Source organism: Homarus americanus, unplaced genomic scaffold (assembly GCF_018991925.1).
Source record: "Homarus americanus isolate GMGI-L3 unplaced genomic scaffold, GMGI_Hamer_2.0 scaffold26351, whole genome shotgun sequence".
Classification (NCBI taxonomy): domain Eukaryota; kingdom Metazoa; phylum Arthropoda; class Malacostraca; order Decapoda; family Nephropidae; genus Homarus; species Homarus americanus.
In genome coordinates, this window is record NW_024724368.1 from 5,616,562 (window position 1) to 5,641,209 (window position 24,648).

The 24,648-nt window shown below is 36.2% G+C and overlaps 2 protein-coding genes across 4 annotated transcripts; one reads left to right on the forward strand and one right to left on the reverse strand.

Moving 5' to 3' along the window:
• Positions 1–522: 522 nt before the first annotated feature.
• LOC121864221 (60S ribosomal protein L26-like) lies at positions 523–6,772 on the reverse strand. Of its 2 annotated transcripts, none has more exons than XM_042363266.1 (4): positions 6,706–6,772; positions 4,096–4,271; positions 2,042–2,182; positions 523–670 (listed from the first exon to the last, which is right to left on the reverse strand). In XM_042363266.1, exons 2-4 carry the CDS (start codon positions 4,261–4,263, stop codon positions 545–547), a joined length of 435 nt encoding a protein of 144 aa, XP_042219200.1. In that variant the 5' UTR covers positions 4,264–4,271; positions 6,706–6,772; the 3' UTR covers positions 523–544. The 2 variants fall into 2 exon arrangements, with proteins under 2 accessions (XP_042219200.1, XP_042219199.1); XM_042363265.1 differs by having other exon boundaries at positions 6,712–6,735.
• A 191-nt stretch (positions 6,773–6,963) lies between these two features.
• Positions 6,964–23,949, forward strand: LOC121864223 (short/branched chain specific acyl-CoA dehydrogenase, mitochondrial-like). Of its 2 annotated transcripts, none has more exons than XM_042363268.1 (9): positions 6,964–7,009; positions 7,686–7,848; positions 9,103–9,203; positions 11,922–12,128; positions 14,556–14,726; positions 15,896–16,021; positions 17,779–17,961; positions 19,033–19,168; positions 22,621–23,949. In XM_042363268.1, the coding sequence occupies exons 1-9, from the start codon at positions 6,974–6,976 to the stop codon at positions 22,803–22,805; spliced, it is 1,308 nt and encodes a 435-aa protein (XP_042219202.1). In that variant the 5' UTR covers positions 6,964–6,973; the 3' UTR covers positions 22,806–23,949. The 2 variants fall into 2 exon arrangements, with proteins under 2 accessions (XP_042219202.1, XP_042219201.1); XM_042363267.1 differs by having other exon boundaries at positions 6,970–7,036.
• The last annotated feature ends 699 nt before the right edge of the window (positions 23,950–24,648 follow it).

A 24,648-nucleotide genomic window follows, 5' to 3' on the forward strand; every position in this document is an offset into this window, starting at 1 on the left:
GAGGAACAGTATTTATTTATTTATATTATTTTATTAAAAAAAACTAATTTTTGAGGGAGATAGGTAGGCTTGTGCAATACAAGTATACCACATTTAGAGCCTTGTTGCAGAAGACGGATACCTTAGTATAGTACAGTACTAACCATAATTTACAGCAATAATGTACAGTTGCTAGTTTCCAATCACGCTCCATTACAAGACCCAAGATATATATTTACGTCCATTTCTTTTACAGTTGCTACCTGTGGTACACCATTCCTCCATAAAGAGAAATACTGTAATGTATTTAAATAAGGGAAAGAAATTCTAATGCCATTTCTTAAAATACCTTATAAAACCATTCTATCTATCAAATGAAGTATCTCAATTTCAGGTTCAGTACAATACATGAAAAGGATGAAACCCAGTAATGTATGAAGACTTGGACTCCAGTCCTGTTGAATATAATAGTTCAAACCTGAGGAAATATTTCTGTTGACCCTACAAAAGTTTCAACACTGTGGGTAGCAAGAGAAAAACCGGTGATAATTAAAAGCGGCTTTATTTAGGCAGAGGTATCCATAGCAGTGAACTTCTCTTTATCCTTGCCCTGCCTTGCAGCACGCCCAGCCGCTCTCCTTTCAATGATCTTCTTGCGATCTTTGTCCATCTTGAGTTTCACCACACAAACCTAAAAATATCAATAGTTTTGCAAAACCAAACCAATAAAAAATATATATCAGTAACAGTAATTTGTCTATATCTTCCATACTAATGAAAACCAGGTTTAATTTATTACTTTATAATTAATAACCTAAAATTAAGTGTAACAATGTTTCTTAAATCAGACATACCTGTTTCTTAAAAAAATCTTAACTGAACTTGTGTTCATAAATTCCATAAAACCATAGTTAACCTCAAATTTTATGAGTATGGAAGCCATATGTTATGTTCAGCAGCCATTTTAACATCCATGAGCCAGACATTTGCATGCCTGGTGCAGAAGCTGAAGAGCCTGTGTGTCAGGTGGAGATCTAGACAAGAGAACCTTGCCTATACCCCAGGGACTGCACACCGTAACGGACAAGGTCACAACTTTCCAGCAACTACTCTCTCAGAGAATGGATTAGCAATTATCATCATGTTTTATAACTGAATATGCATAAAAATAAGATTCCTGAAACTTTACAAATGACAGCGGTGTAAATCATTATTCAAAGCACTCACAACAGAATATGTATTGCCACATTAGATGCGACAGCTAAGTGCTGTTGAAAGAGCTACTCACAATGAGTCCCGAGAGATAGCCACTACTTTTCCAAGTAAAACTTCCAGAATTAAGGACAAATACTCAATGCACATTACTATACAGTCATCCCTCAGTTAACGAATTACCTTCCATAAGATTCTTAACTTCGGTTAACGAATTCCTTACGAGCGCCCCTCAACACGTTTTCGCTTGCACACTAGCTGTCATATTAGTCAGCCAATACAGTTATCAGTTCTAGAGCTTAAATTCCTTACCATTTTAGTAAATATCCATTAGTTTGTACTATTCAATTATTTTAAGTCTTATTTTAAATTTTTTAATAATTTTAACAATTATTTAACATAATTTAAGTACAGGGAAACTAGTTTTTAGCGCGCCAAACAGCCTGTCAACACACCATACAGGCGCCAGTCTCTGCCATTTCAGTGGAGGTAACATCTTGCTTCAGACACTCAACATAAACACTTTTTTCTGTGTTTCCAGTCAAATTATTAGTCATTTTGAATTTTATTTTACATATTGACAATATATAATGCAGTGCAGTGTTGATTTAAAGAAAATAATCTTGAATTACACCAAGTGAACTAAAATTTTATGGGTGAAATGGCACCATGGGGTGACTTCTCTTCTCCCTTCTCCTCCACCCCCATTCTAATTCCCATCATGGAGAGTAGCAATCTCACTAACACCTGGTTGTTACATCTAATGTGACAATACGAGGTCTGTCATGACAAATTAACAAATGCTCTAAATTGAGTCATTCACTAGGCCTTTTATCAAAAGCATAATTACCTTAGAGGGGTGGATGCCCACATAAACTGAGGCACCATTAGCCTTTTCTCTCTGGATTCTTTCAATGTAGATGCAGTATTTCTTACGGTACACACTGACAACTTTACCCACTTGCTGGCCTTTGTAATGTCCACGAACAACCTGAAAATTTTCAAGGGAGAAGTGAACACAAACAAAGTTCATTACCATAATTAGTAGACTGAGATACACATAAAAAGCAAGAAGATATGAGCCTCATGGAAAAAACTAGTGCGCTAACACAAGAATATACACCCCACAACACCAGCTTCCTCTAGGAGTACTGCAAAGTAATTCTCCAAAATAGCAAAACCCTTTAGTGGTTTCAGAATACTGTACAATACACTCACATATTCCAAGGGGATTGAATTCTAGAAAAACACCCCAGATATCATACTCATGCTACTCAACCTTAACCTCATGCGGGAAAAACGGCATTGCTTTCCTGTGTTGGAATTTATGTTCAAACTCACACACTACAGCACTGTTGCCCGACTAAAATAAAGGATAATACTGTAAACTTAAATGGGTAACTATAATGTGCGTGTATTCCACTGACACCACAAGTGAACAGGCAAACACGTAATCCAGGTACTTTTACGCTTGGGGTTCTGTTTACATTAAAAAAGAAAAAAATTGTGAACCCCTTAAAATCGAAAACACCCATAATTCATATTGTTTTGCTGTTCAGAAATATTTATTACAAATTTCTTAGTATTTGGTAAAATTTTGAAATACCTGTACAGTAGTGTATTACAATATACTGTAACTGGCACAAATATAATTATACAGCATTAAAATTTATGTAACATATGGTAAAACTTCAAATTAGGAAACATTTATGATATATATGATGAACATGTTGCCATGGAATGTGACCACCCACCACAGTGTAAACAAGTATTATACTACAGGTACATGCATGTCGGTCACGGTCAGTTCACACTGGTCAGTTGTGGAGATCACAGCTATGTTCTTATGCACAAGATTTTTCCACTTGTTTTTCATTGCTGCCCAGTGTTTGAGCCATTGTCTGATAATCCTGGACCAAGCACCTAAATCTGGTACTGTACATTGAAATGTTAAAATTTTGATTGCGGAAGATAACAGAATAGCACCCCCCACTCTCATAACAGCTAGAGCCCCATTATTTCAAATTATGAAGGTTTTACTGTACAGTATTTTTAGAATGCAAACACATGGGGTCCCGTGGACAAGAGGGAATTGTGCAGCTTCAGACGTGAGAAATGTTTGGTTTCTGCCTTAAAACTGTTAGTTATGAATGCAGAATATATATCTCATTTTGCATTTGCTAAGACTGTTCTCTATCTGCTCCATACATGTAGCGTATATGTAATAATTAATAATATTAACAAGTCCAGTAACATTTTGAGAGTACAAACCACAAGTACTGAAAATATATCTATTCACTCACTTCCCCCCATATTGTTGCCAATCATTTGAAAACATCCTTTTGTTATACCAGGAGCTTGGAAATTTAATTCTCAAGAGATTGGCAAGCATAGAAAATCAAATAACTGCAACTACACAAGAAATGGTATAAGAATTTACATAATACAGTACAGTTTTAAGTAAATAAAAACAAAACCTGCATAAAGATTGGGGAATGTGGAAGCAAAGGTAAAAAATGACCATAAATAAAAATGGAATTTTTTATAACTGCAAATTTCATAACTGAAATCCCCATACAGTATTTCATATACAGGTGGAGGTATTAGTGTTTTCAACACAAACCCCCTTGATATTATTATACTTTTATAGAAATCTACACTCTTCATCCAGCATTAGTAGGCAGTGTTTGTTCATCTTAGACACATAGCTTATGGACCATACAGCCACACTGAGTTTACAATGTTAAACGCCCTAATATTTCTTCTAAACACATTATGGAAAAAAAAACTAGATATCAGTCCTCATCCCCGAAAATTCAGCTGCTGTACTGTTACATCACAACTACCATTACAAAACTCTGCTTCCAATATTCTCCATTGTCATAAACTAAACACTGTACACACCTGAACTTCATCATCCTTGCGGATTGGGATTGAACGAACATTGTATTTCTGGCGCAGTTCTTTGGAGAGTGGGGAAGACATAAACCTTCGGCGAATGTGCGAGGGCGCATTGAAGTAGCGATGCCTGTTCTTGCGCCGAGACGAAGTTTTCAACTTGTTAAGCTTCATGGTGGATACTGAAACAAATATAAAAATACTGTAGATTAGTACCTAAGTTGAAAAACTTAACATTTTCTGTAGCTTAATTAAATTTCAGTAGCCTATTATAAATCTATGAGCCAGGAAGACTCCTGGTGCAGAGGCTGGAAAGCTTGTGTGTCAGGTGGAGATCTAAACAAGAGAACCTTGCCTATACCCCAGGGACTGCACACAGCGACGGACAAGGTCACACACTCCCAAGCAACCGCGTCTCTCAGAGAATGGATTAGGAATTTTCATCATGAAACAAATGAATAGATAATCGAGTATATCTTTAAAAACTTTAACAAACCAAACAATTTACAAAAGCCTTTTGGTATCCGTGGTTTTCCATATTAATGGGTTACATCTAGGCAATATTCCCAGATGCAGCACTACCATCTCCCTTTGCGGAAACTTATGTGAGGTGCTATTGAAAGGCAGCACATGTGTGTTTGTTGTATGTCCCCCTTTATAATCTCACCACAAGAGTTAAGCTATGGGTACCTTAACTGCTTTGTTAATAATGTTCTGGCGTTTTTATAATCGTTTTCAGTTTCAGCTGCAGGTTAGTCCTATATAATAAGTAGTATGTGCTGGAACGCAGTTCAATTCTGGTCACCGTAGTACATAATGGATATAGAATCCTTGGAAAGAATTCAGAGGAGAATGATAAGACTAATCCCAGGCATTAGGAACCTTGAGTACAGAGACAGGTTAAAGCATCTTAATTTGTACTCCCTCGAGACGCAGAATGAGGGGCGATATGATAGCCGTGTATAAATGGAAGTCAAGGCTAAACAAAGGGGACATTACAAAGGTACTCAAACTATCCAACCAGGAGCGAATTCGTAACAATGGTTTTAAATTAAGACAAATTTTGATTTAGGCGCAAAATAAGTAAACATTGGTTTGGAAATGTAGTGGACAAGTGGAACAAGTTACCAAACATCATCATTAACTCAAATACGCTGGATAGCTTCAATCATAGGTTGGATGGATATATGAGCGATAGGAGTTGGGTGTAAACAAGAGTGCCCAGTATGGGCCAATAGGCCCGCTGCAGTTTCCTTCATTCTTATGTTCTAAAGTTTTAAAAGTAGGCTAGATAGATTCATGGATGCTAGTGGTAGTATCTCTCGACAGGAGCTGCCATGCACTGGCCAATCGGCCTATTGCAGACTCCTTATTTTCTTATGTACCCTTAATCCTCTTCACGGGTCCGACTAATTACCCAAATGTACCCGCAATGAAGTCAAATAATGGTCCTACATGAATAAATCGGGTTACCAAATGCTTTGCGAGTAATTACCCAAATGAAGTCAAATGATGGTCGTACAAGCGTAAATCGGGCTGCTAATCACTTCTCTACTAGTATTTGGTGTCAAAGTAAAAAAAAAATTGGAAAACTTACTTTAATCTGAGTTGTGTTAGGTTAGATTAGGTTAGGTACATGCACTTGATCTATTAACTCAGATTAAATAAAGTTTATCAATTTTTGTGACTTCGTGACACCAAATACTAGTCGAGGTTAGGTTAGGTACATGCACTTGATCTATTAACTCAGATTAAATTAAGTTTACCAATTTTTTGTGACTTTGTGACACCAAATACTAGTCGAGAAGTGATTGGCAGTCCGATTTATTCATGTAGGACCATTATTTGACTTCATTGCGGCTACATTTGGGTAATTAGTCGGACCGCTCTTCACTACTGATCGGATGAACTCTCTAAATTATGGATGTCCAACTGCCATGGTATTTATAATTTGAGCAGTTTAATGGTGGAAAATTCAGTGTTAGAACGCAAACTTTATATTATTCCCGATATGTAACCGGTAAATACCATTGTTATAACCTAAACACCTGGCCTGGGTCTGAAACTTCCAACACATCACCCCTATAACCAGCACGCAGTATAAAAAATAACGTTCAACTAAAAATCGTTGCATAAGTTCCACTATATTCATTAATTAAACAATAAAAGCAGTTTAGAGTATAATAATAGTAAACAGACTGATCAAACCCGGCGATAATACAGGCAGTGGTTTCTTTTCGTTCTAAATTTTACGATTGGTAGATCACAGCTGCCTCCTGGCTAGTTTTATCCCGTGTGCCTATCTCGAATAATGTAATTACAACCTTTAGATAACAATTGGAGGGGATATCAGCATAAATTCACTTAGTATACCAGATTTTCCATGCAAAATTTTCACGTGTTTACCTTGCTTGGTCCATCAACATTTCCAAAAACATGAGACGGGCGATATCTTTTAATGTTAAAATAAATCATTATCTGTTTTCTGCAAAACTATTTACTGGTAAAACCTACCACTTCAATCTTCCAACTATATTTTACCACTTCACAGACACTAAAATACATTATGATAACGCAGATTTAGCGGGATAAAAAAGAAGACTTGAAGCTACGTACACTCACCCGCGTCCACCACAGTAGAGGAGAGGCCGCACGCCGCGATGCATCCTGGGAACCTCTGACAGGCGAGCCAACCTTAACAACCATCAATCAATGCAAGGTTTTATTCTTTTAAATTTATAAATTCATGTAATTAACTTTAGATTTAGATAAATTATACATAATTTTATAATTTTGTTATGTACCGTTTAAGTTTAAACACTTTTTGTTAAATGTGTTACTTGGATCAGCTGATAAAGACTGTCAGCCCTGCAGTGTTGTAAACATGGCGGCTGCTGGTGGAGTGGTGAGGACTGGGCTGGTAAGATTTCCTATTTTTTCTCTGGGTGTAAGTCATGACGTGTAAAAATGTATCGGTATATTTGTGACCCTTTACATGATAAATATACATAGCTGTAAATAACTTTTTATATGACTTGTAAATAGGTTAAAAATAATGTACAGTATTTATTCTGGCTGAAAAAAAAGATTATTTTCGACTTAGGTAACCTACTAGTATAAATAAGCAATACTCACAGATACTCACAGATGATCTTCTGGAAGAGGCTCACGCCTGTGACTCCAGCTCAATAGCCTCTTCTCTACTCAGACGGTGGCTGTGTGTGGCGGATAATTGTGCCCTAAAATTATATACTTGTTGATTTTTCCAGTATTTATCTAATTTTGCTTCAAACTTTTCCACCGTCTCCACATTCACTAGCCCACTCAGGTAAACCATTCCAGCTTTTAAGTTCCTTGAAACCTGGCTTTCACTCTGTAGGCCTACAGTCACCTAATTCAGGCTCAATTAAAAATAAGATTTCAGGGTCAGCACATTATTTCGTACACTTGTTACAAACCCCTGCTTGGGCCTTGTCTCTTCTCATGTTGAATACATGTACATACAACATGTATGTTATGTTTAGACATAATAGCTTTAAATAAACATTATAAGACCAAGATAGTTTTTGTTTGTCTCAATATCTTCTCATCTACAGGCTTGTGCTAGTCGTCGATACCTGAATTCCCGGCTGCTTTGTACAAGAGCTGGGACTAGATTATGTAACCATCAGGTGGCTCCACAAATTGACAGAGCCATGGGATTCAGGCCTGCACCGCTGACACTTTTGTCAGAGGATGAAATGATGATGAAAGAAACAGGTGAGATTTTCCAAAAGAATCTTGTCAATATTTTATGTATTGCTGTACAGTATTTGGAATGTTTGATTAAATCAATAGAAAGGAACCGATTTTAATATACTGTACAAGATCTGTTTTACTAATCTCATACAGAAGTGCCTGGTCCTCAGCTCATACATATGTGAAATGTGGAGTTAGGAAATTTCTTGTCCCTTATTTGAATACAGTACTGTATACTGTAGGCTTTATTTTCCACCTCCCAATTATGTTCGCTTCATATACAGTAGTTGAGAGGCCAAGCGAAGGGCAACAGGCCATAAATGAAGGATTGTTGTTAAAATTCTATATTATTATCAAGCCTGAAATGAGGCTGCCTGAAACCTTCCCACCTCTTAATGGGGTTAAGGCCTGAAAGGACCTTAAGCCTTTTTTAAACTGTGTTAGTTTTCAGTCTAACATTAAATTCTAAGCCAAAATTGATACAGCACCCCCAAATTTAATATTTCCCAATTGTAGAACTAGCAAAGATAACACTACTCTCACTGTCTCATGTATTCTTTACTGTACAGTACAATTTATGTACATCATGTATAAAATTTTAAAATTTTTTAACTATAATCTGTGTTCACTCTTAAAGCAAAACCTGAAGCTTTTGTCTCAGGCTGATGACCTCAGAGAGTTCATATCTTTTGTTTATCTGAGAGTCTTCTCAGTTGGCTCATGGAAAGAGCATTTTGCATTATGCTGGGATAGTTTTTTGTTTGTTTGTTTTTCATAATCACTGGCTTCTTTGAATCATGAACCACCTGTGGAACCTCTTGATCATAAACAGGGGAATTGAAACTTGAATCCCATTTTATGATCAAGAGGAAAGCAGATTGTTCAGTTTCCCACTCTCCTTCCTTTAGTGTGGAATGGAGTGGCCAGATCTGGATCTATTTGCCTCTTTTTCTGTGACAAAGACATAAGTTAAATGAGTATTCCAAATTGTTTTGCATGGTGGGGGGACTTGATTTTTTCTTTTAAATTGGAAGAACTATGTGATTAAAAAGGTCATTTTCTTTTAGAAATGAAAGATCTAGACACAGTTGGAAAGATGGTTGCTTTGGTAGCAACCTATCGATATATCCGAGACTCTGTCGTGCATGCAGATTATAGTACAGGGTAATTTGTAAATGACAAACCATATGCTTGCTTCATGATGATAAAGTGGGATTTCATGATGCAATCTTTCTTTTTTGAAATCACTAACTCCAAACGTCTTTATCTTTACAGTGTCCAAATTTGCAAGTGAGAAGATTGCTCCACTTGTCAGCAAGATGGACGCTGAAAGTAATATTGATGAGTCAGTTCGCAAGGGCATGTTTGACAATGGGGTGAGTTAAGCTTTAGGGCAAAAGAATAGTGTGGTTCAAATCCAGGTCGTAAGTCGAATTGTTCGAAAGTCGAAAATGCAAAAAATAATACATAGAAAATCTAAAGTGAAATACAGTACAGTAAAAGTAATCAATATTGAAGAATGAATGCAGTGTTACTGTGCACTTACCTTTGATGTAGTCAGCTGAATGCACACGGGGCCCCAATAATTTTTTAATTATACATGGAGACTACATTAACTGGATGAAGCAGAGGAGGAGACAGGGCTAGGTGGGTCATCACTGTCGCTTTCTTCAGACGGGTTAACATACAGGGGAAACTAGCTTGTTGAAGGTATTGGATCATCTTTAGGGAGTGAAGAGGCAGTACTGGTGGGGCGTGAGGAGACTGCAATGGGGGACTTCTTAAAATATTTGTCCAATTTAGACTGCACAGTTTGCCTTGTCTTTTCATTGTAAATCTCCCTGTAGCAAGGAAGTGCATCTTGGATCATTCTGTCAAATTTTGCAAACGCTCAACATTTTGATCCATTTCTTCAAACATTTGCATCCCCTTATTAATTGTAGCAAATGCCTCTGCCATTTGTTTCACTGAAAATCTTTGGGGGGTGCTGGTTCTTCTACATTTTTACTCTCTTCTTCCTCTGCAATTTTCTGTGCGTGATTATAATTATTTCAATATTACAGGTACAGTATTGTTATTTTATAAATCATGATACAGATATCCCTCATTTTATGATAACTATTTATGATACTGGACTGTATTTTTATTTTACAATATTTTTTTAGTTTTACAGTACAGTACTATACCTGTTAATATTTTGGGGGAGGTGAAAAACATGCATTTACTCATTACTGTATATCTAAAGTGAAGAAATATTACCTATGATCCAAACAGTCTGACTGGCTAGCACTTATTGTAATGACATTATTTACAAGCCAACGGAATCTTTCAAATTCAGCTCCATGTCTCGGCAGGACTCTCCTGCAATTGCATTTTCCAACCAATATATCCAATTTACAGATGTCAGGAAAGTGACCAGTAAGTGAAATGAGCTGCAGCAATACCTGTAGTAGTAAGATCCCTGCATAACCATCACTTTAGATGTTATGTTGGAGGAAATAGGGTGCATTGGGGCTGGCAAAAAGATGACAGCCATCAGTAGAGTTTGTTCTCTTGTGTGCGGGGTCCCCTTTTTGCTGAATTAAATCATCTGGCACTAGTCAAACAAAATATTAAAAGTGGCATCTCATAGTGAAGGGGTTAAGGACTATTCCAGTCAAGTGTGACAACTAAGAAACAAATAACAGTTGTTTTTCATTAATTGTTGCCTATACAGGGTATACTGTACTGTACACATTAAACCCTTGCCAACTCAGACCCCATGATACTTGGACTGAGTTAGCCACCAACACCTTTTTATACATTTCGGAGAATATCCAAAATCGATGGGCAAACTTGGACAATCATAAGTCCCCCCTTACGATTTTAGAACTTTCCTGAATTTTCTAGAAGCATCCCTAAGATTCTTGACAGCTCCCGAGTCCCATCATACATACATACATACATGGTATGGGTGGTCTCCCAGGTTGTGTAGTGGATATGCTGTGGATTTGTAGTGAAAATTTTGTGTATGTGTAGTGGAGAGATGGGAATATATTATGTAGTGGAGATAATGTGGATGCTATGGAGATGATGTGGATCTGTAGCTATGTTGTCAAGGTCAAGTAAATCGCATCAATCATCGGTCTCACTATAAATGCGCATCGTCATAACTTTAAGGCTAGATTTATTTATTGATTGTTTTATGTTTTTTTTCTTAAACAATTTATTAATTCTCCATGTTAAAATCTCTCAAGATACTAGATATGGACTTTGCCTTTTATCTCAGACTATTGCCCTTAGATTCTCAAACCTAGGTTGGACTTGGACTCATCCTCCTATCTCAGACTTAATTGCCCTCGGATTTCAGACCTAGGTCAGACTCAGGCCTACTCAGAAAATTGACCTTCTTGGGTTGCCCTTTTCCTCAATTAGTCTGAGTTGGCAAGGGTTTACTGCACTGAATTTCCAATTTTTGTGCATACCAGCCTTTGTGTTGTGAAATACCTGTACTATTTTATTCTGTTTTTTTCTTTTTCTTTAAGGAAATGCATCTCCCAATTTATAATAATAATCAATGGAAAAATACAATTTAATTTACAATAGGGTTTTCAATTGTGCATGGATACCTGTACTTTCACATGTAGGAGGCAAGTGTTCTTCACTAGGTAAGAAACTGATGTCTCTTTTTTTCCTTTGGAACATTCTGCTTAACGTAAGTGTTTCTATATGACTAGGATTCAAGGGAGGGGGGAGAGCACAGTAAGTCTCCAAGTTACGTCAATTCTACTTATGTTGTTTTGATTAAGTAACTTAAACAGATTAAGGAAAAAAATTCTGCATAGTTGTGTTTGCTCCTATATAACTTTATTTTTTCCATAATAAGCGTTAAAATAAATTAAGTAGCCTATTAGAAACGTTTTCCAGCATTATTGCTGACAGCTGACCGTTTGAAGCAGCAATGCTGCGCCAGTCTTTCAAAGTACTCATAGTCATGAGTGGAAAATTTTCTACAGTTACTACATCAGTTGTAAATGGGGATTTATGGATTGGAGTGTACTATAAATAGTTTACAAAATACATATCTCTTAATATGTCTTTTTCTCTTATTACAGTTCATGGCTGTTGAGATAGAAGAAAAGTATGGTGGTTGCGGATCAACATTTTTTGTGGCAAACTTGGTTGTTGAAGAACTTGCAAAAGTGGATGCTTCAGTAAGCGTTATGTGTGATATCCAGAACACATTGGTGAACACTTTGTTCCGTAAATTGGGCACAGAAGAACAAAAAAACATGTACCTGCCAAAGCTTGCAACAGAATATGTAAGTTATATAAAAAAGAAGTGTACTGTATTAACTATTAAAATTATGCTATTTAAGAACTGTACTTTCTTCAGTAAGAATAACATACTGTAGATAACAAAATTAATTCCTGGTACTGTATACCTGTTCTTAAGCTTATGCATTGTAACACATTACATTGCCATATTCTGTTATTCTTCCAGTTTGCAAAATAATTCCCATTTACAGTGTTAATATATACTGCATCTAGTGCATCCTTAACCCCACCCTTCCATTATCTTTTTAATCCTCCCTCTCACCATCTACCTTTGAATTATGCTACAGGTATTTTGACTAATGTTTCATTCCCATCTTCTCAGTGCAATGAAACTCACTACTGTAGTTTAATATTCACAATTTGGTATTTGGGGCTTTTTTCTTTTTTTTTTACGGGAATTAGCCCACCCGGGTACAGGTCACTGATCCACATCGGGGCCTGGGGGGCGAAAATTTTATAATAATAATACAGTAATAATAATAATAATAATTCATAGTAAATATAATTTATAATAAAACATACAAAATTTAAAAGAAAATATTAAAATAATAATAATGATAATAATAATAATAATAGCAACACTGTAATAACAATAATAATAAAAAACCATAAAAAATACAAAAATTAAAAGTGAGAAACAATATACAGTATGTATGTTGTGTTGTCAATAGTAAGAGAAACAATTGAGACCCTGCAATTGTGTGTAAATGAGGCAGAAAGTCAGATCAGCAACCTGGGACTTGGTCACAATTTTCATGATGCCATATGGCAGCAGGGTCTACCATTAGACAACACATTATGCTTCCAATATCTTCCCAGGCGGTAGTACCTCCCTGTTTGGTAGCTGCCTACTACCTATTACCTAATTCAATATCTTTAATTATGTACAGAAATTTAGATATGCAATTTACAGTAAAATTTTCTGATACTGTGGTGCGAAAAATATCAAAATACCTGTAGTGTAGTCCAAGTCTTGAAATAACCCACATGGCACTGCTCGTGAACTGTTCCTGTACTGTTGTGTTGACCTGTGTCCCCCCACCCTGAAGTGAGGCCAGCACCATTGTGGCCATTAACAAAATTTATTATGAATGTACAGTTCAGTGAAGTACTGTATCTGTCAACCAAAAATCTACTTTATGAAATAATTTATTTTCTGAAAGATTTGAGAATTTTACATGTGAAATTTAAAAATATAATAATTTTTCATTAATGGTATTACATGAGAATAAATGAGATATTGGACAATTAGGCAAATGGCTCAGTGATTGTGTTTAGGGTGATGGTGTTGTGTTTATGGTGATGGTGTGAGTGACTAGTAGGTGTTGTGTTTATGGTGATGGTGTGAGTGACTAGTAGGTGTTGTGTTTATGGTGATGGTGTGAGTGACTTCTCTACAGTACAGTACTTGTCTTCATGTGAACTTTAGGAGTAATTTATATACCATAGTGATTCAAGGAGAATACATTATTGACCCATTGAAAGCTTATTTGTAAGCTCAATAACGATAATATAATAAAACTGACACAAGTTTTTGCTTGCTTTTCAGTCAAACACCAAAGCACGTGACCCTTAAAAATTTTGAATTTCTCTTGAATTGTGAGGCAAATTTGGCAGAAGTCCAGAATTGTAATTTTAGTATGTTGAGGACAGTTCTGTATTTTAGACTAATTCAATCAATTCAGAGCCCCAAAAATATCAAATTAAGTGAGGTTTAGTGTATGTCTATTCTACCTGAGCAAACCCTGCTCCACTCTTTACAAAACACTTTCTTCACTTCTACATCTCTTCATTTCTGTGTTTCTTATTCTTTGCATAACGTTCACCCAACACATTGAGCTATACCGCACTTTAGCAGGTTTGTACATGATGACTCATGTTCTTAAGTTTAAGGGGATTTTGTGTTAGCATGTGATTTTCATTTTTAGATCATATGTGAACCATTGGGGATATCTTCAAGTGGCTTGGATAAGTTGGGTCAGTTTAATGAATGCAATGTCAGTAGGGGTGACTTTTGAACTTCCTCTGTTGTTTCCACTACCTGAAGTACTCTTCCAACTACATATCTCCTTTGGTATATGGCAGTTCAAGACTATCCCTGCACTCAGGAGGAAACATAGGAAACACTATTTTCTACAAACTTCTTCCAGTACCGGGTATGTCTTGTAAAAGTGGCCAGTCCTCTTTCTCATCTCCTCTCATGAATTCTTAACCACTCTGCTCAGTCAATCTCCCTCACATTTTTTTGACTACTCATTTTTTTCAGTTTTACTGAAATGCAACTCCAGTACTACTGTAATCCCCTTCACATTTTCCCACAGCAGAAGACTAGGGTGCAACATGCCTGAGACTTTTTGTTTATTCATACTATAGGTCTTAATTCATTAATTGACCATCATTTTATTTTTCAGACAGGGAGTTTCTGTCTTTCTGAAGCAGAATCTGGTTCAGATGCTTTTTCCATGAAAACAACAGCCATAAAGGATGGAAGCAATTTTGTCATCAATGGTTCCAAGATGTGGATATCATCAGCTCCCCATTCTGGTGTGTTCTTGGTCATGGCTAATGCAAACCCTGCTGTTGTGAGTAATCAGATGAATTTCCGTTTTCCTTTGTCTAATTTCTGAACTTGTGATTATTTTTCTAATGGAGTGTTTTACAAGGTCAAGCCAATGTGAATAAGAGTAGGAAAATGGTTTCTATAAGGTAACTTAGACTTTACAATTCTTACTTTCACTAGATGTACAAATTGCTTGTAGATGGAATACTTAAGTATGAGATCACATTTTATAGCCAAGGAAATGATTGACGTGTGATACCCACATGAAAGCACCCTTGACCATCCAGTCTTTGTTAGGTGGTACTTGACATATTCCCACTGTCAACTCAGACCAGTGTAAGTGTTGTGTTCAGCTCAACACACCATACCTCTTCTTCTGCAGGATTAACATGAGAATATATGTTATTAAGGAATAAATGGAAATTCTGTACATACACATTATTGATACAATTTATTTCAAAAGATCTACAATATATGAACTAGGATACAATATAAAGGACAATACATTTCTCCTCCTTGGCCTTGGGAGCAGTATGTAAAGGATCCCCTTCCTGTTCCCATTGGAATGAATTTGTATTCTAAGTTGTAGAATTTGGGATAAAAGTATTTGCACTATATAGATGCAGTGGCAATAAGGTGTGTAAAAGGTTCATCTGAAGATACACAACCCAATAACAATATGGAAGTACAGGATACTGTACAATATTTCCTTTTAGGGGGCATTCGCTAATTTATTTGACATCATCCCTCCAACCAACTCATAAAGTCATCACTCATATCCATGACATACCGGTACACAATATGAATTACCTGGTTTCACTCCCACTTCCCTTTCTGTGGGTTGTAAATTAACAGGAACTGAAGTGGTTAAAGTAAAAATCCCTTACTTGGCTGAAGTTAGTTCTGAACATGTAAACACAACTAAGTTTTAACTCCAGCCTGATATTTCACTAGTCTTCAAGATATATGATGGATCAGAGGTTAAAAAAACCAATATCTCATGAGAAGAAGCTGCAATGTTCCCATAGAAATTGTTCCCTGCTGTTAAATACTGTATGTCAAACCCTTTGCTAAAGGCAGACATTGCCTGGGGTGGTTGATAGAGGTAGATCCTCAGAGGTCACTCATTTCATTCCCTCAGTTTGTCATTTATAGATAAGTTATAGTAATGCACTTAATTTGTGTTTTTAGGGCTACAAAGGCATTACCTGCTTCCTTGTTGATGCAGGCACCCCAGGTCTCAGTATTGGGAAGAAAGAGGACAAGTTGGGGTTGCGAGCCTCCAACACTTGCACAGTACACTTTGAGAGTGTCGTGGTAAGTAATGTCAGAAAACAGCTTAACCTATAGTTATAAAAGAAAGCGTGAAATTTGGAAGTGAACAAAAGTTTGGAAGTGTGAATATTGCCGGCAGTACATGAGAGAACACGCTTGTAGTGTCAACTGACTGATGGCCCATTTGCATCATGTAAACTAAACAGCAAGAATTTAGGATGATACAGTAACTCATCGGGTCAAGCTTCTTTTTTTTTTTTTTTTAGAGCATTATATCCAATTTTAGAATTGAAATCAAGGTATTAATACAGTAATATATTTATTATAGATGTTGGCTTAGCCTTTCATACTGTTCATTTTGTTTCAAATCTCATGTGGTATAAAATTATTATTGTACTGTACAGTACTGTAAATATTTCACTTAGCTATGTTTATTTTTGGCTTATCATCATTGTGTACATAAAATATTGTTATTAAAACATATTTTGAGGTACTTTAAGATGATTTGAGTGAGTATTTATTTTTGCATGAACAAACCTTAGCTTTTATAATGGAAAAATGTGATCCAGCTTACAAAAGGTTTTTCAGGAATGAAACCCTTTCATAAAGCAGGGAATGCCTATAGGACATTTTAAAGTAGCTCGGAGTAAAGTTTTTCAGTCATCTCATAAGATCAAGGAATTACACTTACTATTTTTTATGGCCTACAGATCATTCAACAAGTGACCTGTGGGATTTCCAAACTAAAACACCACCTAGCTGAGCATGCCTTGTCCAGGGGGTTATTTGCATTCGAGATGCAGAGACACCATCCTGTCAAATCCTTGTAAATTGTTTATACTAACACCACATGCTCAGTTGAATCTGCTGGTAGGGCCTTAACCCTGATGTGGTGGGGTGGTCTTAATAGAAATGCCCAGTAAGTCACAAAGCAGCACATTGAGTATGAATGCTAGAGAAGATTCATCTTGATTCAGACCACTCACCCACAAACTTCAGACTTTACATTTCCCTGCTTTTAGTGTACTGTCTACTTGCATTGTATATATTCTGCTGTTTTCTTTTATGGATGTATCCATAGGTATGCATTAATATTTATGCTTCTTTTATGGCCTAACACATGGACCAATTGAATCATGTATTATGCACTAAATCTACAGGATTAATTCTGGATTTTTTTTTCTTTTTTTTTTTTTTAAAGCTCATACCCAGGCAACTCTGATTCTCTCCTCCATTTGGTTAGTAACTTAGTAAACTGGAACTGAAGTCAACATAAAGACGAACTAGAAATAAAGGTGGCAGGTCCTGATTCATTAGACTTAGCTCTAATCAGATCATCTGCCCTTGAAAATACAATTTCATGTCTCCCCATTTGAGGCTGACAGTGTTAATGGGGAGGGAAGGATGGTTGGTGTGTTCAAGTGGATTAATAAATCAACCCTGACTATGGTATGGGAGAATGTCTGAATACCGACATCTCCAACAAGGAGCTTTCTATTACAAGAGATGCCTGGCTATGGGCTCCACCAGAAAAAGGGAAAAATGTCAGTGGTGTTACAATATACAGTGATTCATTTGTGTATATATATATATATATATATATATATATATATATATATATATATATATATATATATATATATATATATATATATATATATATATATATATATATATATATATATATATATATATATATACTAGCAATGCTAAATACAGTACAGTACATGGTGCAGTATACTGTATGAGTATTTAAATGCACGTGAGGTGTTGACATTCTTGCTCTATTCAATTTGCAGGTCCCAGAAGAAAATATACTTGGACAGTTTGGACAAGGTTACAAATATGCCATTGAAATGCTCAATGAAGGTCGTATTGGTATTGGTGCCCAGATGGTAGGCCTGGCACAGGGATGCCTTGATGCCACTGTACCATACATTTTGCAGCGTAAGCAATTTGGGAAGAGGCTCTTTGATTTTCAGGTACTGTATTATCCAATGTCTGTTTGATTTGCTTTAGATTTTTATAGGAAATTTTTGATTAGGTACAATACAGTAAGATCTTGGATTTCGCAAGTAATATAGACTGAAAAAATTGCGCCAAATTCAAATTCGCCAAATGCAAATACATAAACTAATGGGAAAATAACAATATAGACTGGCCACTCTACATCAACCTCTGATTTTCCCATTTATAACCTCCAAATGATACAAATTCTGCTTTTATTGACCTGATTGTGCTTTCTGGAAAACCAGTAATCTTTCTTATCTCACAAGTTTTAAGCCTTCTTCAAGTAACTTAATCACACGCTGCTTATCCTGCATCGAGTACAGTACTTGGCAAACTTAACCCCCTTACGATAGTCCTGCTTCTCCTTTTCCTTATTTGGCCGCTTAGGTGGGTCTGTCCCACCAGCACCAGTAGGGCCCCCAGTAGAGGTAGAGGCCATTATCTTGACTAGACAGGTGTTAGCACCACCAAAAACAGCACACAATTGCAGCCCGGGCGGTCGGTAGGATGGCGCGGGAGTAACTGGTATGAGGGCTGTGACGTCATACAAGACGGTGGCCGGCTGTTCCACCTCGTGTACTGTGAAATGTTTGCTAAATGGCAACCCAGTATTTATTTATTTTACTTGTTATAATTATATTTATTTACTGTATTCTTCACATATACTGGTACAGTATAAAGGCAACACATTTCATCCGGGCAGTCATGAAACTGACTCAAGAGAAGTGTGTGGCTGCCGCCTGTATGCCCTGACGTCACACAGGGGGAGGGAGAGTGCGGCTGGCCAGTTACCAAAAAACATACTTATGCTGCAACATAAAATATTACTGCGTTCAGCTGGCTGGATCTTGTGAAACTCACGATATTTTATGCCAAATATAAGACTTAGTTATATTTGGTAGTGCTCGAGAAATTAATAAAACACCAAATGAAATCACGCGAAATATGAGATCTTACTGTACTGTATTGTCTTTCATTTTTTCATATGTTCTGGTAAAGTTATCTACAAAATTTTTAGGTAAGTGAACTTTTCTCTCCCATAGGCCATGCAGCATGCTGTTGCTTATCTAGCAACAGAAATTGAAGCTGCTCGGTTGCTGGTGTACAATTCTGCTAGATTAAAAGAGGCTGGGCAGCCCTTTATCAAACAGGCAGCAATGGCTAAACTGTACAGCTCAGGTATGTCACAGTAGTGGTTATACAGTATTACACTGTCAACAAGAATATGAAATGTTAGCAGCTATATTAGAGGTTGTGTCATTCATTTTGGCTAAGGCTTAGATATTTAAAAGTGTTATATTATGCTCCTTAGTTTGTAGTCTGTATTGTTCAGTATTACTTGTACAGTTCACTATTCACTATTGATCTCAGTTAATCCTCACTACATTCTGGCATGTCCCAAAACCTCCTCCTACTGGTCCCCAGTCGTCACCATTACATCATCGTCTCTACCTGACCAGATATCCCTCCCACACATATGCTTGGCACTTGACATTATTATGGATTTACCTCACTTTGCCATAAACAGATGAACCTGTACAGAAATTCCTCCGTGCAGGTATTTACATTCATCCTTCCTTAGCTACATGTAATTTGCAAACACAACCTCAGGTAATCACAACAGTTAATTGTATAAGTTAAAAAAAAAAAGCATGAACTCTGCAGGCTTCCCTGTTGGACACTGTAATTCTTCTGCACTTCACCTTGCACAACATGTAAGTGGGGACAAATAGAACGGGGTGACCTATATTACCATTGATGGCTTTTTATGGCTTATTGGTCATTTGACAAGTGATAATGGATGTTCACAAACTGAATGCACTCTGGTAGAGCCTGTTTTATTCAGGAGGCTGATTGCAGTGCTGGAGCAGGGGCACTGTTCAAGACACATTAGTGAAAATGCTGCAATAAGGCTCCAGACCTGGGCGAATCATTGATTAGTGAGGGCTGAATTTCAACTATGATCCAATGTACTTCATAAAGAATGCAAGCTCAGATCCAGTAATGTCACTTGAGTGAATCTGTTGTCAGACCACATGACTTAAACCTTCCAGTAAATAAACTCAGGTCTACTGTTTAGTTTGCACATTTATTTTTTTTTTCTTGCCTCCAAGCTGTTAACTCCTTTTATAACCTAATAACTGTCATAAACCACTTGTGAAATATCCCTCAAAGTCTGTGTGATTGAAACCCAGGAAACCCATTTACATTGACTCTGATGGTTGGGACTACAGGTATGCCATTAATTATTTATACCTTCCTGCTGCAACTATAGCCCACAAATAAGGTCTTGGAAATAAACTTTGCCATTCAGTCCAAAGGCTAAATAGTTCTGTTGTCACATCAGCAGTGCACGCAGTGTTAACCGAATTTTGTGGCATATAAGATGCACTTTTTTCTTTAAAAATTGCTAAAAAAAAATCGCCCCACTTCCTATGTGTGAAATTGCGTTCTGCCGTAGGCTAATGAATCCCGCATTTGCTGTCTCCAGTTGGCTAAATTCTACCGACCCCAAATCCAGAGTTAAAAATATGCAATTTTTTACTTAAACACATTATTATTACTTTTAAGTAATTAAAAAGGGTGGATTTATAACTACTGATGATGATAACCTGTAACAATTTGCATCTGTACAGCACCCAATTCTTCAGAGCTAAGCACTGACTGTTTCTAAACTTTTAAAAGTGTTACTGTTTATTAATGTCATACCTGCACCATTTATCTCATTATTTTTATTAAAAAACTTCATGTAACTTTTTAAAAAAACTTAAATTATGATGATGATGATGATGAGTAACACTGACAGCCATACCATGCGTTTGTAATTTAGTATCTCAATAGCGCATAATGTCACATATTGGCGTCCAGCAAAGACTTGTATTCAGTTGCCATTTCGTGTTTTTGGAGTTTTTAGTGTGGACATTTAGTACGAGTAAGGATCACAACAATAACAGCTGAGTGAGTACGAACACTTTGAATTTGATTTTACCCTTATTTTAAGAAAACTGTGTTTACTGGAGGAAAATACTCAAAAATTTGTAGCTAAATACAGTCTTCCCTGTTGAAGTATGAGTGTGTCTTATAAATACAGTACTTCAGAAATCTTTTATAAGCTGTATGTTAGAGTGCCAACCCTGGGGATAATTAAAGGCTGTGTCCATATTCCATTTATTGGCAAGGGTGACAAGAGGGGACAGACATGTCCTCGCAGCGAGGCGTCTGAGCCAGAACTAACTGCCGATCGTTGGCGGGCCGATACACTATTGCCAAACCGGCACATACCCCAACACTGTGATAGCAGTATCAGCAAATCTCCCAACAACAATGATTGCCCTTTATTTTGAATATCTCAATTATCCTCGTCTTTTGGAAATGAAGAATTTTTGCTTAGATTAATGTGTCATGGCTTTATAGATGATTTAGTTGTATCAAAAATTCTGTTTCAGTTGGACTGACTTTGGTATTCATGAACCATTAAGTTCTGAAACTCTGGGGAACTTTTTAGCAAAAGAATTAGAATTGGCTCCATTAAAGGTCATTTTGCTGTTGGCTCTTAGAAGCGGCTATGGTTTTGTGTCCATACTGCTATATATACTATATAATTCTCTCAGTTTGGCAAGCCTTAAACTGGGTAAATTTCTTTAAAAATGAGACTCCAAACTGTAGGCCTAATTACACATAATATTTGGCATAGAAAACCAAAGGTGGTTCTCATTGTTTTTTCTGTTCGGTAAAAGTATTTAGTCACATCCCAAATTTATGGAACACTTTCATCAACAAGCATTAATTTTAAATCCTAAATAAAAAAGTGGAGCTTCCAAAGTCATTGCCTTGAAGAGGATTGTCAAGGTCATTAGACTGGCAACAAAACTGCACTGCACATGACCTCATGGATATTGCTTCTTTAAACTCAGGTATATCTATGCATCCAGTCCTACAAATAAGCATCTGGTCATAGGTAAGTATATCCATGTAGCCAGCCAGCCCCTCCCCCCCCCCCCAATGGGTGGCCAATGTGAACGAAATTGGGGTGCTTCTGGTCACTCGCTCCCACCCACCCACACACAGTGAGAAAAGTTTATGAACATTTTAAGTTTGTGACACTATTTTCAATTATACTGTACAGTTATCTATTTACATTGTGTTTGTTGTAAATGGGTGCTATATGGTATCATATAAAAAAGAGAGAGAGAGAGAATCACCTATATGATTATTTAGGAAGCTGGTTTGGAGACCAAACCAAAAATGTAATTGAAAATGTTTATTACAGTAAATTATTCCAGTGAATATACCTCTGAATGTGTGTAGAAACCCAGAAGAGCATCTTTATTGACCCTGCACCCTCTTACAACTTCCTGCCATACTTTTATTTGAAGCAGATAAAGTTTGATTAGAAATCCGAGAGTAAACTAATTCTCACATTTAAAGAATACTGTATTGCTTTTTCATGGTACTGTAATACATGTATGTTAATTATCATTATAGATAGTGTACATTGTACAGAATTTAAGATTACTGTATTCTAACAATCTTGATTAATTTGTCTTTTAGTTATATGTATTATGATCATATACTGTATGTGTGAGGGTACTAAACTTCTTATACCATTTACCATTGTCCTTTCCATACAGAGGTAGCAACACGGGTCACCTCTAAATGTATTGAGCTGATGGGTGGTGTTGGTTTTACCAAGGATTATCCTGTTGAGAAATTTTACCGGGACTGCAAGATTGGCACAATTTATGAAGGCACATCTCACATACAGCTCAACACTATTGCCAAGCTTATAGAAAAAGACTATAACTGTACCATGTAAACACTTTTGTTATATTGAGAGAGAAAAATGCTGTAAAGTTTAACTTATCATTACTGTAATTATTTGTAATGCTTCTACTACAGTACAGTACATCCCAAATTATCTCTTGTGTATGTATTTAGAACTTATTTATCTTTTATTTCCATATTAGTCCTCACAGTATGTTGGCTCTGTTTTATCTAAGACATATGTGACAAACCATAAAACTTATTAAGTATAGTGGTCTTATACAGTATTTTGCAAACAAAATAAAAATAAATAAAAAAATTAAATAGATAAATCAATATAACAGAGAAAGTTCTTGGTTATATTTTTTGATACTTGTACAAAAATATTCTTTACTCTCTGCAATATCATTCAGAAGTGATTGGGCAACATACTTGTATAGCCATTTATATCTTTATAATTTCATGTAAATTTCATCTTCTATTGTTGCAATTCCTCACTCGGGATTTATTGTACTGCTTTCAAGTTGACAGCACTCCGTACTCTCGATTTTATTATATACAGCACTGATATGTTTACCAGCTCAACTACTAAGTTGGTGAGAGACTTTTAAGTATACTCTACAATATTTAGCCTAATGTTTTAGGTGAGTATATTTATAGTTTACTGTGGCAATATAGCTAATAGAAATAGTTACCTGATTATTTTATATACTGTAATGTGTAAGCCATATATGTGATGATAGATTTAAAAGATACTCAATACTGTTTAGATAATTTTCTGATCAAATAACTAAATAATTGGACTTAGGGATTATAATGTTTTAATGAGTATTGAATACTTTTGTATTAGTGAAGTACAGTATTAATGCTTACATTATACACAGTTTTTAGTGTTTATTTTGTCAACTTCAGATGTGTCGAGGTTGTGTTAGTTAATTATCAGGTGTAGTTTAACTTCCTTATTTATTAAGATTTATTGGTGATCATCATTTCATCATTCCATTTACTTGGGACAGAAATAAGGTTTATAGATTTGTGTTCTTAAGTGGAATAGGAAACTATTAAGGGTGGTAGAAGAAATATCTTTGTATTAAGTGGGACCCTTTTTGTTTAGTTAGTATTGGGTCACCATCTGTCAATCAGCAATGTTTTATTCTCAACGAAATAGGAACACGAAACAATTAATTATTTTAATATTTGATTGTTTTCCTAACCTTGTTTTGTAAACTTGTCATATATCTGCAGGCAGCTATTATGAGGTATATCCTAACAAGGTATATGACATGAAATTTTTTAATCTCTTTATTCTTAAGAGCTGATGTGGCCCTAAACCATACTGTTGTATTGTCTCTCTTTTATTGCTTATTTTTCTATGTGTTGAGCTTATGTCACTTACACACTTCCCAACAAATCTTATTGTTATAAAAGATGTGACCTATGATATTTTATTCACAAAAGTCAAAATCACCCATCAACACCATATCCTTTTAAAATAAAATCACTATACAGTAAGTCCTCGCTTAACATCGTGGTTCCGTTCCTGAAAACCCTGATGTTAACGGAATTAATTTTCCCCATAAGAAATAGGTAAAATACGGGAGTTACGTTCCCCAGCCTCCCTTTGCCCCATAAAATACATTACATAAACAAAAATTCAATGGAATTTTTTTAGAAAATAGTATATATTATACATCATAAAAGATAAATACACTAAATAAATTTGTATGTACTCACTGATGGGCGGAGGTGGAGCAAGTGTGTGTGGTAGGTAGTGGAGAGGAGGAGGGTGGCTCCTCCTCCCGCTCTGACTGGGGTTCCTCATCAGCTGCTGTTTTCTCCTCCTTGCTTGCAGACTATTGTGAAGCCATTTAGAATGGTTACGGTATGGTATCGAG

Bases quoted from the DNA above. Each gene is read 5' to 3' on its own strand.
- LOC121864221 (XM_042363266.1), bottom strand. From the start codon at position 4,263: ATGAAGCTTAACAAGTTGAAAACTTCGTCTCGGCGCAAGAACAGGCAT. The intron at 2,183-4,095 runs GTGTGTACAGTG...GAAAATTTTCAG, and splicing joins GCAAGGATGATGAAGTTCAG to GTTGTTCGTGGACATTACAA. The intron at 671-2,041 runs GTAATTATGCTT...TGATATTTTTAG, and splicing joins TGGGCATCCACCCCTCTAAG to GTTTGTGTGGTGAAACTCAA.
- LOC121864223 (XM_042363267.1), top strand. From the start codon at position 6,974: ATGGCGGCTGCTGGTGGAGTGGTGAGGACTGGGCTGGTAAGATTTCCT. The intron at 12,129-14,555 runs GTAAGTTATATA...TTTATTTTTCAG, and splicing joins CAAAGCTTGCAACAGAATAT to ACAGGGAGTTTCTGTCTTTC. The intron at 16,022-17,778 runs GTAAGTAATGTC...TTCAATTTGCAG, and splicing joins TACACTTTGAGAGTGTCGTG to GTCCCAGAAGAAAATATACT.